The following is an 18,377-nucleotide window of genomic DNA, read 5'->3' on the forward strand; positions in this document are numbered from 1 at the left end:
AGAAGCATCCTTGCAAGAAAAGTACCAGAAGACATGAAAAGAATTACTAATGGTTTCTTGAGGAAGTGACGAGAATGCTACAGTCCCTCTTTTTTATTGCCAATGAAATTGTAGTTGTGTTTTTGTCATTACTGCTAGTAGTTATTAATAAACATTTAATAGTTTACAGCTGCCACTCCCAAAGAAGCAGAGGAATGGGTACAGCAAGTCAAATTTGTCATCCAAGGTAAGCCAGCCAGTAAAGCAGTAGACTTTGCTAGTACTGCTTAGTGATGGTAGTACTGTCCATTAATGTTATCTATCATTTTTGTGTATGTTATATTCTCTCCTGTCCAAGCTTTGAATAGCAAGTCCTGTTTTTCAATCATGTAGCTTTCCTATGACTTTTTTCCTTTTGCAAGATTTTTTATTTTCTCCAAGAAAAGTATGTATCTTGAGCTCTCCCTTAGTGAACATTATAAGAAAATAATCAGAGTATATTGCAAACATCATGTCATAGAAGAATTGTGGTTTTCTTTGCATAATTTTCTGCTAAGGCATTCTTCTGTAGTAAATGTTAACTTTTTAAACTGCTGTTGCATAGATTCAGAATCTAATACTATTCCCGAGGAGGAAGAAGAGGATTATGATGATGTTTGCCACGTGAGCAGTGAATCAATAGATGATAGCATTTACGAAGAAGTTAAAGGTATTGATATTTTTTACTTTGTGTCTTGGAATCATTTTGTCTTCTCCACTTCTATTTTGGTAACTCTGAATAAGACACTTTCAGATTTCAAGTTTTGTTAGGACATTAAAAAGAGAATGTGTCTTCAACCAGATCTGAGAGAACAATTCAATTTTCTTTATAAGGCCATCAAAATAGTGCAGCATGTGTAGAAGTCATCTCAGGGGACTTTTGGCTCATTAAGATTCTCTGGAAATTGCCTTGCCTTAAAGCTTTTTCCACCAACTTGCCCATCATATTTTCTTTATTAATTTTGGAATTTGTATGAAGCAAAAGTTCACTATCATGCCATATGTTATCAGCTGTTGCCTAATACATGATGTTATAACCCTGCAAGAAAGCAATGTGTTTGTTGGAAAAGGCTCTGGGGATGAACTGTAAATAAACTGACATGAGTTTTGACACTGTTTTGTTTCATGTCTTCCAGCATGATTATGAATAAACAGAAACTTTTTACTGTGGACTTTTTGATGTGGTAAAACGATTATGCCTCTAAATGTCCAAGTGTATCTATCAGATGGCAAAACAAAAGAAAAAGCTTGGGAATATCTCTTGGAGTTGATTGTAAGCATTCAAGTATTAAGAGATAGGTAGTCGTTCTTGATTATATTTTAAGAAGCTATGAAAAAAGTCAATGTTTCAGTCACCATTAGTTAACAAATGGTATTTTAAAGTGATATGACAATTAATAATCACTTTGTATGAAATAATGTTCTTCACTCCTTGCTGCTTGGGGCAATGCAATTATCAGCAATAACTTGAGAGGAAAAATTGTGTCATGTGATGCTTAGGTTCAATATTCTTACCATTGGAGAAAAGAACGGTTTACAATATGTCTTAGTTTTCATTTTAAGGTCATTTCAATGAACGAAGGGAGCAGGGAACACGAGTGAAAATCATGATCATAAAATTGTAGCAGCATTCAGTTCTTTAAGAGCTAAGGTTTTTTTTGTTCCATTTCCCTGGGTTGTACCTACACTACTCCAGCACAGAACACAAGTTCTGCTGAAATGGGGAGCATTGTGTCATGCTTGCTGAAAATTTCTTCTGCAGTGAATATAAAAACTGCATTACAGAACTTAGTATTTTAGCTAGAGAATACAGCCAGATCTTATTTGCACTGCTTTTTGGATGCTCAGGATCTTACAGAAGGTGATCTTGTGTGCTTGCTTACACTCTGTTAAAGTACCTCTAGATGTATTGTGGGATAAATTACTCTTTTTCTGAGTTTCACTTGTCTTACATGTTCATTTGTATCTCTAAGTAGATCTGGAGCAGTATCACATAGTATACTGGTAGAGGGCCAATAGTTAATATAGGCTTTGAATTCTTTGCATTGAGCTCTGTCTTCAGAGAACTGATGTGTTGGTATGATATTGCAAGAATTAGAGTATTTTCAGTTGAACCTCATTTTTATGCTAGTTTTCCAGGAACTGTTGGCTCCTAACATGGCTAATAAATCTGAAACACAAATGTAACGAAGAAAGGGTAGTTCTTCTGTTATTCAAGAAATCTAGTTTCAGATTTGAGTTAAATTAATTTCTTTCCCCGTGATCTTGGTGGTTCCTTTTCATGTCATCAAGTAGGGATTGCCTTTTTTTATTTCATGCTTCTTCCATCTCATCTATTTGAACTGTAAACTTTTTAGGAGGGACCATCTTACCTTGTATGGTGAAGGTCTTAAGTTTGGCTGTGATGTGTTGGCATAACTAAATGAAAATAAAGCATAATTTTGCAATAGATTTCAGGTGATTAAAGCACCTTTTTCTCCTCCATAAATGTGCTTTAATAGTAATTTGCTTAAATTAAATTAAAAACTTGCAACTTTGGTACCCTATAGCAGTCCTCCTTTTCTTAATCCATAGCATATTGAAGAGTATTAGATGAAATGCTAGTGGACAAACCTCACAGGAACAGGCCTTACTTGGTTCTTGTATGGCTATTAATCTAAACTTGATGGTAAAAGAGCATACTCCAGTTTGGTGTAATCTGCTTAATTAAGCCTCATTGGTTGGATGTAATTCCAGTTGTCTCTCCTTTCTGTTTTCCCATGTAAATCTTTTTGTGGTCCAAGGGTGCAGCATCATTATCTCTGCTGTTAGCTGACTTGCAATACAGAACAAATAAGGAATTCTGAATGCCTGTTCATAGAATAGAAACGATAATTATCCGTACAGATACAAAGCTGTTCTAAGCTCTGGAATGCAGGAGGCAAATATATGCTAGATCCTTGCGAAGAGGGAGAAGAAATTAACCTTCACTTTGTTCTTATCCTCAAAGCATCTTCATGTTAGAGGCCTCTGATACTTCGTTTCCACAGATACCCTAGCTTTATAAATACTGAATTTCAGGTGCACAGCTCTTTGTACCTTGTTTTTATTTATTTGGCTATAATTAGCAGTTTCTCAAGTAAGTAAATTTTTACATTTTGGTGGCTTTTCAGTGTTTTTTTATATCAGCATTTCTAAAAAAATTAAGATAGTTCATGATGCAGTCCCTCTGGTAATACTGGGTTTTGTATTTGAATAAAGTGTTTGGATTAAAAGGGAATTTTTGTGCAGTTTTGAAAATTGGGAATTTTTAGGTACCGTTGCAGTAATCAGGCCTAACTGCTGATAGATTTTTTAGCTATCTCATTGCTTAGATTTGTTTTTTAATTTTTTTTTAATTTTATTTTTTATTTTTCCCATGCTTGTGGCAGGAGACAGTGTAGATGAATTTTCCAGGTAGGAGCTGGATAGCCCCAAGCCAGCATCCAGAATGGTAATAGTCTATTAGCCTATTAAAAGCACAGATTTCAGTGGCATTCAATTTATAGTGTGCTGGCAGGAGGAATGGGTTTATAGTCGGAAGGGGTACAAAGACAGGTGGGAAGATTAATATTTTGATCTGATAAGTCACTTCTTTAGCAGCACATAGAAATTCATATTTACTGCAGAAACATAATTTTCCTGGTTCTCGGCATTAGTCAGTGTTTTACTGTGGTTATTCAGGTAGAGTCAAGAATGTCAGAACTTCCAAAGATTTCCCAACTTGTAAATATTCCTTGCAAGATTCTTCAGGAATATAAAGCTTTTTAGTCTTTTCAACCAACTAAGCTTTTGCCTTTTTTTTTAAATAAAAACACAGAGGAAAACTTGGTTAGGCAAAATTATTACCAATAAAGGCCCATTTTTGCTTTATTAGCTATCTTCTATCATAGTACACTCTATATAATTTTACAGTCCACAACTGGATATTATAAGGTATAACATAAAATAACTTCTAAATATATTGTATTAAATAGCTATGTGTGCCTATAGAGCTACCTAGATGCATAGAGTTTCTAAGTTAGTGGTAACTTAAACAATGGACTTACCCTTGTCAGAAGAGACACCACTTGCCAGCTTAAAAAATGTTTCCATCTGCTACAGCTCTTGGAGACTGATTTTTATTTTATATTTATTAATTTGAGGTTTCAGTGACATAATGTTTAATGGCCTTCAGTATTCTCTTCTGTGGTTTCACATCTGTATGGAGCATATACTCAAAATTGCAATGTTAACTGCTGCCTGACACCTTCATTCTTTCTACATCAACTCAGATCGTGTACTGTCTGCAACAGTCTTGCACAATAGGAGAAAAGAGGTGTTAATCTAAGCTAATATTTATGTTCATTTTCAATCTTGTGTTGTTTTTTCAATTCTGTTCTCTTTCTGGTCACAAACTTGCATTATAGCAGTAGATTCTGTGGTATACAATCTAGTTTCCATTAAAATGGTTTGATTCTTACTTTAGTGGTGCTTAGTTTGTTCATGTAGGTGAAAAGCTGACAATTTAAGTAGGTCAGGTTGGTAATCCTGAAGCAACATAATGTGACCCAAGGCCTGTCACTGTTGGCTTTGTGCCATCTCTTCTCTGCCTGTCCATAACAGAAAATTTTTGGGTGAGAGGCAGTAAAATTCAGTGCTATGGTGGTCTCTAATCAGGGGAACTTAATACCATCGTCATCCTCTGTTGTTGCTGGATTGCTTGAGCTTTGAAGAAGAAAATTGTGCTTATGTTTTTGTGCCCTTTTCATGAGCATTGCAGGGGGAGTTAGAACATGATCTCTGATTTACCTCTTCTTGGGGAAGAAGGGAAATAATGATTATGTAGTAGAGTTTGAGTGTAAGTTATTCATGGACACCAACTCATAGCAAATACTTGTGTTCTCAAAATGTAGTGTTAGATGTATTGACTTTCTGGCACTAGAAGTGAAAATTTCACAGCACTGTGTTAATGAAAATGCCTTTTCAGGAGAGTTTTGCTTATTTTAGAGCTTTCAATATATCACAGTCAGGGTTTGTGGGACCAACATAGCGTTTGGTGTCAAACTGTCCAAGTTGTGGATTATAGCTGTATTATCAGTTCCTAAAACCAGTAAACTAAAATGAAGAAACTGATAATTGGTTGTGTAAACTAGAGCAGTAGGTTTAAGTCAGCAGAGACACAGGTGATCATGGAATCTGAGGTGGTACCTGTGATCATTGCTGTTAAGTCAGTATATTGCGTATCATGGTATATTGTCCAAGTTCCGCCCAACGTTTGTTTGCCTCAAGTCGTTAGATAATTCTTTACTTCTTGTCCAGAAAAGTTGTATATAGTGCTGATGTGCTACCAGTTTTTTTTTATTTTCATTTTTTTTTTCCACAGAAAGAATTGTAAGTGCTTTTAATTAGTAAACAAAGGGATTTCAAAGTATAAGTAGGGTCAGGAATATTTGAAGCTGAGAAGATCAGGTGTAAGGCGGGTATTTTTGAGGACAGTACTTATGATGAGTTTCCAAAGTGATTACTGGAAGTGTTTTGAATAATTTCCATCAAAATATCTTTCAGGTTTGAGAACACAGCCAGAGATTTTTTTTAATTTATTTTTTCATTTTAAAGCAGTGAAGGTTCTTCAGAACTGTGTTTTTTCAAAGATTGAATCCTGGTGGTGTTAAGAAATTAGTATTTTTTATTTGTTTAGCCATTGTGTTACTGTAATATATGGAGTGTTTTGCCTGTAATATCTTACTGATGGGTGGAGAATAAGGAGGAGGCGGTGCTACAGGGTTTATTCAGTTTGCTGTGAATTGAAAGTAATTAAAATAATACACAAGATCAGTGAAAAGCAAATGTAAACTACCTTTTGGTGTCAGGGAATAGTAAAGACTTTTTTTTCTGTCCAAGATGCATGGTTTGGTTTCCTTGATCACTGGGATTTGGGGTCTATTAAATGTCTCTGGTTATACATCAGACATGGAAATAAGTGAAAAATCGTATCTTTCAACTGAAATCCCAACTAGTGTGTTGAAATTGAACTGTGTCTGAATTCTAGGTCACTGTGGGTTTTGAGTCAGTACACTTATGGGAAGTATATGTACCTTGGAGTGTCCTTCAGCCAGTACTAAATGCTCACAAGACATGAGTTAAGAATCCAGACAACTTTCTGTATGTAAAGACATTGCATCCAGGAGGTGGTTAGGAACTTGATACCTGGACCTCAGCTTTTGTTTGCCGCAAGAACTTGGGCTTTAACTTCAATTAATGTATTCCCACATCTAAAGAGGGAACCTTCTCTTTCTATCGAGGTTGACTGGCAGTGATGAAAGAGGAGGTAAGACAATCTGGTGTAGCTGAAAAGAATGAGATGTCCAGTGACTGGAAAGTGGCAAGTCTTTGGGATGAAAAATAAGGTTCACAGGCTATTCTGTGTTTCCTGTAAAATGAATATAAATATAAATAGTGTTCTGGGAAGAACAGGTGGCCTATAGCCACCATGAAGCCTACTGTCTGTGATGCAGTTCAATCCCTGCTCTCCTGTCACAAATATACAAGTAAGGAGGCCAATAAAAATGAAATAATAACTGAGTATTCGTATTTAGTCTGATTTGCGTGTGAGGGGTATATTCACTGATTGGAATAGGGTGGGGTTGTTTACTGAGAAATACTCTGAAAAAAGAGTATTCTTTATTTAATAATATACTGCGGTTGCAGAAAATTTTGTTAGCTGTGGGATTCAAAGTAGTTAATTACAACATCTACAGTAAATGGACAATGTGTGCTATTAAGTTTAGGTATTTATTCTCTTTGCTTTGAACTGCATGCAAGACTTTGAAGTTTTCAGATGTTTCAAATTTCATAGGTTTCAGAGTTTACAAGTGGAGAAATAGGAGTGACCTTCCTGAAGCTATGGTCAACTGTTTCAACACATTGAAGGAGATCGTGTGGAGAGGCTGTGTTCATTGTCTTGGGTTAGCAAAGGCTAAATTTTATTTCTGTATTTCAGAGATTAAAAACCAAAATGAAAGATACCCTAAAGCCCAACCAGGCACCCCCCTTCCCCAGCCCAGGAACAGATTGTCAAATCTGCATTAATTGTTTGGATTTTGAAGCTTACTTACTTAAAATTAGAAGACATAATAATATCTAAAAAGGAACTATTTTTAATCATGTGGTTTTCTGTGTAAAGAACTCTTTCAAAAATAATTAGCACACAACTCCTTGAAAGAAATTTACTTATCAAAATAAGGTATTTATTGCAAGTACTTATCATTCATTTTCATACTGTTTTCTGTGCTCCACCACAAAACAATGTTTGACACTATTGATTTGTAAAACCAATCTGATGTGAACAGTATGTGACAGAAGTTGTTTGTTATTAAGAGATAGAATCCTATCTCAGAAGAGCTTGTCGTTCTGGCAAGACAAAACTCACACAAACTAATTTTACTTGTGTCATAGTTTTTTCTGTGTTCACTCTCTTTCTGGCAGCTGGCTTCATGTTAAATGTGACTAAAGCTTTGTTTATGCATGCATGTCTTCAGTGGGTTATGGATCCAGAGTTCATTCTTTTGAAAGCAAAGTAGTTTTCTTTGGTAGCACTGTTTTTTTATCTAATTAAGAAGCAGTGCAATAATTCTAATGCAAAGCATTCAGAAGAAATGTCTTGGTATGTGAGATAGTTTATTAACCATAAATTTGAGGAATTGCTGTAGTTTAGCAAGTTCAAAGCAAAATGTCAATTGTATTATGTATATTTATGAAAATAGAAATGTTCTTGCTCTACTGCTTGGGTATAACTGTGATGAATACTATATAGATAGATCAAGGAACCTTTACTTTTTGAATTTGTGACGAATGACTGCATATCAGGCTATTAAAACTATTAGGTAGATTTTTTTTTTCCCTCTTTGAGAAACAAGAGCAACCAGAGGTTATATGGTGCCTCAGGCTCTCTCAACTTTTCTGGTTTCCACAAGGTAGCTATTAAAGAGCCATAATTTATACAACTAGATTCTCAAATAAGACCCAGCAAGGTGGGCTTTAAAGGCTGAATTAATCACACTGTTACTATAGATAGAAATCTCTTATTTGAAATTTTCAGCCATAAGAAAGGTATCTGCATAAATCCTTCTATATATGTCTTTTCCTCTCAGTGTGCTTTTTATCTGCTACTCACTCTCCTTCCTACTCTCCTCAAGAATTCCAAAATCAGACATACATAATACTAATGATTAACCAGACTTTCATCAATTTTACTGGTCATCTGCATGTGTAGCTGATTTTCTTGTGTGTTTCGGTGTACTGAGTCTGCAGTGGATGTCACATTTAGTTTACATGTATACAAGGAAGACAATGTAGGAAAAAGCTCTCTGTTTCCTTGTCTTGGCTACTGCTCCCTGGGCTGGGTAGGAGTCTGTGAAAGAAGCAGGTTGGCTGCTTCTAGGAAAGGAAAATGGTCAGCAGGCTACAGCTCCCAGACCACACATTGGACCAGGCAGAGAGGGCAAGATGCAGCAGTCTGCTGAGCCTTAGAGAGAGGAATGCTCCAGGGAGTCCAGGCTGCAGGTACACAGATAAGCTTCAGCAGTGAAGGGAAGAATGTTTTCTTAAGAGACTTAGGAAAGTACGTCCAAGAGTTTTGAATTATACAACAAGGCAGGAGGAAAATTTTCTTATCCAGAAAGGGGATGGTTGGCGCAAGGGATATTTTGTTTCAGCCCTTGTTTTGAAGTTTGATCTGTTTTTTTTCCTAGCAGATCCTGATTTCCTCCACCTCTGAGTCTGAATTCTAATGAATACCAGTTTAAGATCTTGAGAGCTTTCATTAATTATCCTTAAAGAAAAGGTTCCAGTATTTCTGTCTTTTGTTTGTGGGAGGGTTTTGATTTAGCGGGCTGTAGCAGTTATTCTGTCCTTGAATCTTGAAGGCAAACATCAGCAAAACAGGGAATTAAAGGAAAGAATCACATTTTCAAAACAAAGCACTATCTACAGAAAAGCCTGTGGAATCTAGCATGAGGGCTGTTCTCCCATTGTCCCAAAATACACCAACTGAATCTATACTTTCCTCTATACCTGTCTCAAATTGTTTTCCTTAAGAAGTGAATCATCTCCGTTACTAGTAGTGGTTTCAGCTAATTCACTAAAAAATGTTCAAGATGGATACAATTTTGTCATTGTTTTTAATCATGTGGTTTTATGTTTAAAGAGAATGTGTTTTATTACCCAATAATAAAACATAATTTCTTATTAATCTGCGTTGCTCAGGCTTATAAATAGTGGCTCTTACAGTGCAACCAGGACTCTGTTGTGTCTCTGGCATGAGAGCTCAGTAATCCAAAGTACTGGCTGCAAGGGGATTCAAGTAATCTGGGACTCTGGGGGCCCTGGGTTTGCTGAGATCCAGCTGCATGCCAATCCCACAGTTACATGGTGAGCTGCCTGGGGAGCAGTTGTCATCTCCTGCATGAAGTACTTCCATATCCCTGTTGTCCTTCCTCATCTCTCTGAGGTGCATTGCAGTATATGGCATGTAGGACTAGCAAGATCTGGCATCCAGAATTGCTGGTTGTAGTCTGGACCTAATATATGAGAATGAGACTGTATTTGTAGAAATGAATGTGGGAACGTTACCCAAAATATGGTATGTGTAAACAGTCTGCGTTGCAGCTATAATTTTCTGCTTATTTCTGATTTAACTTGATTTTTGGTTTTGAATCATAACAAGAATATTTTTATAATTACTTCATCTCATCATTTAAGATGGACAAAGGATTTAGCGTAGTTGACAATTTAATTTGATGGCATGGGCCATAAACAATGAAAAGAGGCATTGGTGTGGGCTTGTTACTTTTCATGAAAATACCCAAAGGGTGAAAGCTTCTGGATTTTATTTTGGTCAGCGTGCAGTTAATGATCAACACAGAGAATGCAAAAATGTCTTGGTAGAATGTTTTTAAAGGAGTTATAAGAGAAGCATCTGGGAGCCAGACTTTTCTTGTGGAAACATGCCAACAACTGTATTGTGTTTCCTTTCACTAATGTGAGCTATACTTGAAATGCCGTGTCTTTTGTCCCTTTTTGAGTAAGTTCATTTCTGGAATCAGACTATAAATTTGAATACTTTAACCCTGCAGATTATTAAAGGATATTACGTGGTTTAAACAAGATTCTCTCTTTATGAATTCTATGGGTATATATGTATTATGTCAAGTTACATTTGTCACAAGTAGGGATATGTAGTTTTCAGAAATAGCTTTTAAATTTAAATCTTGCTGTTGATCAACGAGTATGAAAAGATTATTTGGCATTTACAGACTTTAATTCTGTCTATCATATAAATTTAATCCTGAGAAATATAACCCCTGTACATGGTTAGCAGATAACACTGTAGTACAGAGTTATACAGTATAGATCAGTTAATTGAATATTTGATTGCTAGATGTATTTACATAGAGAACTGTTTGCATTTTCTATGTAGATTTTAATAGTCTCCACGTTCATTTTAGCAAAACATTTTAATAATAAGGTTTATAAAATGTCATGTTGAACACTTAAACTATTTACATAACTAAGAGCTATTATGGGTTGAGAGAACAAACAAATTTATTTTAGTTACAGTGAATTCACATAAATCTTTATTATGTTTATATATAAGAATGTACTTATGTGCATGCCACACGTATTTAGGCAAGCGATCTCTAGCACAAATTCCTGTGAACCTACAATACAACCACAGAATCCACTTTGAAACTGTGGTTTGTTTTGTCCCTTTGAGCTACTAATTTGCATTCTGTCCAATTACTGCAGCTACTTTTTTGGGAGGGTGATGGGGGACAGAGAAGGGACGCGTAATAACTGGGTGAGCGTGTAGAAACATTAAACTCCAGAAGCTTTCCTTTACAGTTAAAAGCAGTATTGTAAAATATTTTATTCCTTCTTTTAATGTTTAATATGGATTTAGGTATGACGCCTGTTGCCTAGACTGTGTATGCCAAATTTGAGGCTTTGGGAGCATTTTTTTAGAAGTGGAGCAAAAACTGTGCTTTTGGTGGAAGCTAAAATGAAATTTTACCTTCAGAGATGCTTCTGTTCAGGTGTGGAAGTTGTTATTTTATCTCTTGATCAAAAAAAAAAAAAAAGGCAACATATTAAAAGGTGCCCAATCAAGGGCATTTGGAATTTGTAGGGAATTTGTAAGGAGCTGCATCCTGAAGTCACTCATGAAATTTTCACCTTGCTTGATAGCCCATCAAATGTTTTTTTTGTTTGCTGAGTTTAACATATTCTAACCAGTTCATTCGGCATATAGGATTAGACAGTTGTAAGAGACTTGATTTCTGAAAACAATGAATTGTTTTCAAAAAGAATGAATGGGTTTCTGGAAATGGATCTAATTTCTTTTATTCTCCATTATAACTGTTGTGTGCATATCTGCAATTGAACTTGCTTGTGATGACCTTTATCTTTTCTCTTGAGAAAAATTACTATTATCAGGTCTTTCTTCATGAGGAAATATAAAGGTCAGTGCAAAACCCATCCCTTATTTCTATGCAGTGCACATTGCACTTTGGCATGTTTGTATTGAATTTTATTAATAATATATCATTTTGTAAAAAAAAATAAATAAATTAGTAAAATTAGACATTCTAAGTGGTCTTTGCTAGTGTGTCCTCCTGCCTTTCCTGCCTTCCTCTACCTCCTCGTCTCCCAAGCTTGCTATTGGTGTAACTAGGATTTGACATACATTCCTTCTAAGCCTGTCAGACTCGTTTGACAAATTGTTAATTCTTTTGTATCTATGTCTGAGAGAATGTAAAGTTGTTCTTTTTGTTGCTTTTTTTTTTTTTTTTTAGATTTGGAATTTTCTGTGGTTTGGAAGACTAGGGCTAGGAACTGTACAAATAAGTTGATTTAACTGTCACTAAAATCACGACTGAAGATTGCTTGCTTGCAAGGAGAGCTCCACAGACGCATTCCAAGCAGGAAGCTGAGTCCATGAAATTATATTAACTTCATAACTAAAATCAGGAATTGCCTGTACTTCTGTGAATGATTCAGAGTCAAGGGCCTTGTGAAACTCGAAAACAGCAACGTTCATAATAGCAACCTCTACATTTGGTAAATAACTGAAATTTGTGGGTCTGAAGAGAATATAGTCTTTATTTGAATTGGTTATGACTGCAGAATGTGATGGGGATAGGGAAGCAAGAATATTGGGACACTTGGTACTGGAGGAAGGAAAGGAGAAGAAAGAGGAAAGATGCTAACACATATTCAGGTCTTAGTAAGTATGAAAGGTAAATAAAGCAAAGCATGCTCCTACATTTTCTGAAAACTTGGTAAAATTATAGACAGTAGAGTGAGAAGATCCACAACAACTGTGGATGACCTTGCCAGCAGTGCTCAATTTTCTGTCTTGTGCAAGACTAACTGTTTTTCTTCCAAGGACAGAGATGTGTTCTCTAATCGCTTATCTTCATACTTTCTGTCCTAAAACATTATAACAAATACTTTCTGCTGGAAAAATGTTTTTTTGCTTCTTTTTTCCAGTTAACCAGTGAGAAGTCATATAGTATCTTCAAGCTTTTAAAAATGTATTTTTTAAATCCATTGCTCTACTATAGTTCATGTGGATGGTATGTGTACAGTAACATAGGAGAAATAAGGTGTCTTTTTCACAGATGTATTTAGAAGGATTTTTCTCTCAAGCAGTTCTCCAAACGTACTCATTTCTCTCTGCTACTTCACTTTGTTATTGTTCTTCATAGCAATAGTTATGTGATCCAAACAACATTCTTTTGCACAAAGCTGGAGAATTGCAGCTTTAAAGTGTGTTTTGTATTTGTCCCTAGTGGAACTGGAATTGTTTCAGTTTACTTCACTCTTTAGTTCAGCAAATGCTGTAACTCCAAAATGCTTATGTTAGGAAGTGAATGTTATATCTGCTTTTTGGTTTTGATTAAGCCAAACCATAACATATGCTTAGGTTCATTGGGTGGTGTCACAGGAAGGTTGTTTTTTTTACTAATCTTGTCTGTGAGGATGGTGGGGTAACTTTTCCAAGGTTGTCTCAACATGAGGCAGTGCTTCACTTTTATCTGAGATGGCTGGTTTGGTTATTCAGACTGCTTACACAATTGGGAGCAATGGTGGTGCACAGTAGCACCTTTTCCAGACACACGGAGTGCAACTGAGGGGAAAAAAGAACTGCAGAATTTCTCAAGGACTCCAGGAAACCTGACATCTGGGGCTTGGCAAGATCTGTACAAAACTGAGTCACTTGAGCTAATCCTGTTCTATAAAGTCATTAGCTTCATCTGTCTCATATGTGAACTATTAAAATGCACAGACCCTTATAAACTGCTGCCGAACAGCTTAGTATGGAGTACCAAAGCAAGCCAAATGCTGTCTCCTAGAAACTTGATCTAAATTTCAGACTTAGAGCAGGGTGCTAGAATAAGAAATTTCCACTGGTCCCTTCTATTCCAAACTATTTCATGATTCTAGCTTTTTCGCTTTGTGCAGCCAATGCTATTTATTTGAGGCCATTGGGAGGTCAATACATTGCCAATAGTAGTAAGAGACTTGTGTTGCTGTCTACTGGTCAGGCAGAGTGATGCGTATACTCAACCTTACTTTAGAATTTAAGTAATGGTTGTTTTCAAAAACCTGATTAAAACTTGTTCAGAAAATGTTAGTTGGAGCTTCCATCCAGTTTAGCTGGTAGTGTATCTGATTGAAACCTTTTGCCTCCATCTTGGAATCAGACTTAGATCACATGTGTTGGAAGGAATCTGAGCTAGGAACTGATCTGGATTGTCCTCAACCAAAACTAAAGCATCTCAGTGTATGTAATATTTTTCACTAAAATGTATTTTTGTATTGATCAGAACTGGGAGATCTCTTTCTGTGTTCCGTTGGAATACAGAATTGTACTGTTTGTTTCCCACTGTATTTCTGAGCAGAGTGGTGACCATTTATTCGGACTCAACTTCTGCTTCTCCTATTTTGATGTCACCTCATCTGCAGTTCCAGCTTTTATCCTGTGTCTGGATGACCCTTTTCTGTCTGTCTTTTCCGATTATGTTGTGGATATTGGGCTTTTGGTTGTTTCTTTTTTTTTCACTTAAGCTCGTCATGCAGGCCATAATTTCTCTTTCTGAGCTGTTGAGTGGTAACTGGCTGACCCACAGAAGTAGGAATAAAACAAGAACTCTTCTGCCATAGTAAGAAATTCTTACATTTATGACGTCTTCTCTAAATAGCAACCAGCTTGTTTCTAACTTCTAGCACTGTAGTGAAGGGGATTTTAATATACAAACCTTCACCGTGGTTCAGTTAGATGGAGCTTTAGTAAAATGATTGTCTTCCTCCCTCTGCCCCCAACCAGATCTCACACCATGGCTAGAAAATAGTGCCTTCAGCAGCCTTTTCCAAGTTGTTTCATTTGTTTACAGAGTGCACCAGAGTGCTACTGGGAATGCAGGGTGAAATGTCAAGAAGTTGTGTGTAAATCTTTCAGTAATCTGTCATGTCCAGGAGGAACTGGGGGAAAGGGGCGGATCTGTGGGAATACTGGAGGGTATCAAAGCTAGAGTTTTGCTTCTTGGATTTGGAGATCTCTCCCTACAGAATGAATGGCTCTGGAGTCTAAAAGAAGACACCAGGAAAGAAAACCGCTGCCATTATAAATACACACACTAAGGCAAATAAGCCTAGGATGAAGCAACATGTGAAGGATTTCTGGAATAACAAGCTGCTTAGGCTAAAACCTCATAAGAGGTTTGGTTTGGGTGAAGTATATAGGCCTGTACAGGTGTGTATATACAGGGATAACACTGCAGAGGACTGCTTCCATCCCCAAGGCTGGGGACTGCTGTCCTCAGGTAAGGCAGGTTGCTGGTCCTGCATAAAACAGGGATGTTAATTCTTATTCCTTTGACCCCGGGTGGTCGATAGCCCGCACTACTAATGGTGGCAAAAGGTGTCCGTTTGGCAAAATTATAAAAATGATTTTTTTCTTTATTACTCTGTCTTTTGAATTCTTAAATGTTTCTCTGCTGTTTGTGAAAAAGCAAGTTCTCACTAATTAAAAAAGAAATTACATAGCTGGATTGATTTATGTTCCTTATTAGAGTAATAATTCATCTGTAATGGGGTTAGGTCAATTCATAAAATTATAAATCTGGGGGAGAAAAGGTCTCGACTCTTTCCCACGGTAAACATTTGTTCATGTTTGAAAGTTCTTGTTTACATTTGTGCAGAGTCATTATTTGGTAGTAAAAAAGCAATGTGGAGAAGTAATACTCTTAGTGTTAGCATGCCATTGTATCTTTTACTTGCACTCTGATGATGTTCAGTGTCATCAGAGCTCCTCCTCATACCTTTGTATGTGCATGCATCTGTCATCCCTGCTGAGTACAATAATAAAGACACTGTATTTTTTATTTGATTGTTTAATAATGCAAGTATTTTTGTGGGAGTCTGTCTAACAAAACCTGTTTGTATGCTTATAGCCTTCTGACACCACAGTGAGATTTCAAATGAAGATATATTAATGTGCATTACAAGCGTGTGATTGCTTGTGTCATTATGAAATAGATGAAAAATTAGTTCACTGCAGTAGTTTTTATCTGAACTGATCAAAACATCTCCCAATGATCTTTCTAACAATATGCGATTGGAATAACAACTTCACATGTTGTAGAGTCCCGTGCTGCAGCCAAGAGGCATGTAAATACAAGCTGCTTGTTTGCAAGAAGCTTCCAGATTTGCAATATGATTGCTATGGAAACCACACAATGAAAACCTTATAACCATCTGTGTGTTTTGGTGGATTTTGCTGCATAGCTGAGCTGTTTTTGTTTACTGTGATTAAAGTGTTGAATATATTAACCCACAAACTGGGATTATCCAAGGTATAAACTAGTATTGTGCAATGACAATGTGTCAGAGACTAGAAGACAGTAAAATAACAATTAATAATGACATTAAATTAGAGTCGAATGTAAAAAGATGCTTAAGTAATGTGTTAGTAGTGGAAACTGCGAAGTTTATGCATATTTATCATGGAGATACCACATTCCATTGAAGGAATGCACTGTTCAAGCCAAACTTTTACCCATTTTATACTCAAGTAGCCTGATCTTTTTTTTATCCCCTCTCCTTTTAAGAAAAAGAAATTCGAATTAAAAAAAATGGATTCATGTAAAAAACTCAGCTAGTGTAGAATTCATTGTTCACTTCTTAAATTGTGTGGATGGTAGAATCATGTCTGATTGGGTGACTGCAAATTAAGCAAGTAAATAATTTTCAACAGCTTTCATGGACTGACGGAAAAAATCCTTAACAAGTATAGTTAGCTCCCTGTTGCACTGACACCAAAAGAATTTTGTAGGTTTGCCATTAGTATCTCTGAATACCAGCAGGGTATGGAATATAACCTGTATTTTAAGTGTTCTTTGGGTCTGCAGTTCTAGAGGAGTTCACTGATTTGATTAGTGTTAATTACATATTGATTTAGGATGTAATAGCAGAAAACATTAAGAACCATAGGTTCTTTTCTACCAACCTAAGCCAAGCCTATTACCTCTGCTCCACTGTGAGCATGATTGCATTAGTTAAGTAGTGTGGACCATTTGCAACAGATTCATAAAGCACAAGTTTGTGCTGAAGACCTGATGTTTGTGCTGTGCATGTTTCAGAAGAGGTTTTCTATGGATTCACTTTAGTCTGGTTCCATGGGCTGAATGTGAATAGGCAGCTGGACCATGTTCAGTGTGCTTCCGGAGTGCCTCTTCTAGTCTAATTACACCTGAAAGTTTGTCCTCTCTGTGCAGCTCTATAGTGTAAATCGAAGTGGTATAAGTGGGGATGGCTGGGGTCTGAACAGGTATGATAATATGGGCAGCCTTTGTTTGAATTGTTTTGTTCAGAGCACTGGGTGACATGGTTTAGTGTGAGGTGTCCCTGCCCATGGCAAGGGGATTGCAACTAGATGATGGAACTAGATGATCTTAAGGTCCTTTCCAACCTGAACCATTCTATGATTCTATGATCTTAAGGTCCTTTCCAACCCTAACTGTTCTATGATTCTATAATTTGGGACCTTTCCAGTATTTCCATATATTTCCTTGGTTCAGACTTTTTTTCCATTTTCAGATATGGATCTGATGACCTCTTGTTTCTAGGAAATACATTTTTCAGGAAGGGGAATGCATATATTCTATTTTTTTCCATGAAACCACAATGCAGTCTACATGTATTCAGCTGTATCTTATGAAAAAAAAATCAATTCTGCTGTTACTTTGGTTAAAATATCCTCTACTAAAGTCAGTCCTCAGTTGAGGCTAATCTGATGATCGTGAGTTAAAATCCACAGTACATTCAACACATCAGTTGATGTGTGTCCAAATATTCAGTAGCATGTAACATCAAAATTTATTTAATCAATGTAATACTCAATACTCTGTGTTGAATGCAACTGGGTTGTTCTGGGAAAAGGGAGCAATCCTAGAAAATGTAACTGATGATGGACCTGTGAGTGGTGTTGCAGTAGTAGGGAAGCCACAGAATGACAGTGCCTCCTAGTGCTCTGGACAGCGCATACGGGTGTATTTTTGCCATTTATACTCCCAGCTGTGAGTGCTTAAAATAAACGAGTGTACTTGGGAATGTGCAACAAGTGTTATGCCAAGTGGGGGAATACATTTGAGCGCAGTAAATAGTTCAGAGTGTTTTTTGTGCTGTACTGCAGCTTCACATTTTCCCAGCTCTATTGTTTTGTTTTTCCTCCTTCTTCCCTTGGCTATGATATATATTGATCTTAACCAGATTTTTAGTTGTTCAAGAGTCAGAAACCAAAAAACTCTTGCTGGTTTAGTAGGGCAGAATTTCAAAGCTCTGTAGAGTGAATCTCATGATGTAATTTGTAGGACTGTGTACATAGTTTAGCAGCAATAATGCATACTCATTTCAACAGGTCTGCTCTTGTGCTTTAAACATCTGCTTTAATGTTTGCAGGAACAGTCTTGTGGATAGATTATTTTTTTACAAGGCTAAAAGTCCTTTGAACTGTTGATATAAAATTCACTGTTTGTCAAAGTAGATAGGCAATTACACAGGAAGTTTTACAATAAGGAACATTTTAAAAGCTGTGAGTTCTGTATCTTTTGTCTGTCATTAATAAAATATCAAAATTAGTTGCTGAAATGCATGTCTTAAAATGAAGCATGAATATCTGTGTAAGATGTGAGGAGTATAAAAGCCAAATGCTTTAAATGTATTAAAAGCTTAATTCTTCTTTGAGAAGTGGATTTATCAGTATACTATTTCTTCATTCAGTACAGCAGCTTTGTCAG

General features: G+C 36.4%; 1 protein-coding gene across 3 annotated transcripts in view; it reads left to right on the forward strand.

Annotated features, from left to right (window-relative positions):
* The window catches only part of SKAP2 (src kinase associated phosphoprotein 2), a 114,725-nt gene that overhangs the window by 78,846 nt on the left and 17,502 nt on the right, over window positions 1-18,377 (forward strand). For all 3 annotated transcript variants that reach the window (XM_061375087.1, XM_061375089.1, XM_061375088.1), the window contains 2 exons: window positions 163-226; window positions 584-688. In XM_061375087.1, the coding sequence (XP_061231071.1) occupies window positions 163-226; window positions 584-688 (169 nt within the window). The remainder of the gene's footprint in view (window positions 1-162; window positions 227-583; window positions 689-18,377) is intronic.

The sequence above is a fragment of the Neopsephotus bourkii genome, unplaced genomic scaffold (assembly GCF_033783945.1).
Source record: "Neopsephotus bourkii isolate Nb327-2 ecotype Australia unplaced genomic scaffold, CSIRO-AGI_Nbou_v1 NB_1656, whole genome shotgun sequence".
In the NCBI taxonomy this organism is placed as follows: Eukaryota; Metazoa; Chordata; class Aves; order Psittaciformes; family Psittacidae; genus Neopsephotus; species Neopsephotus bourkii.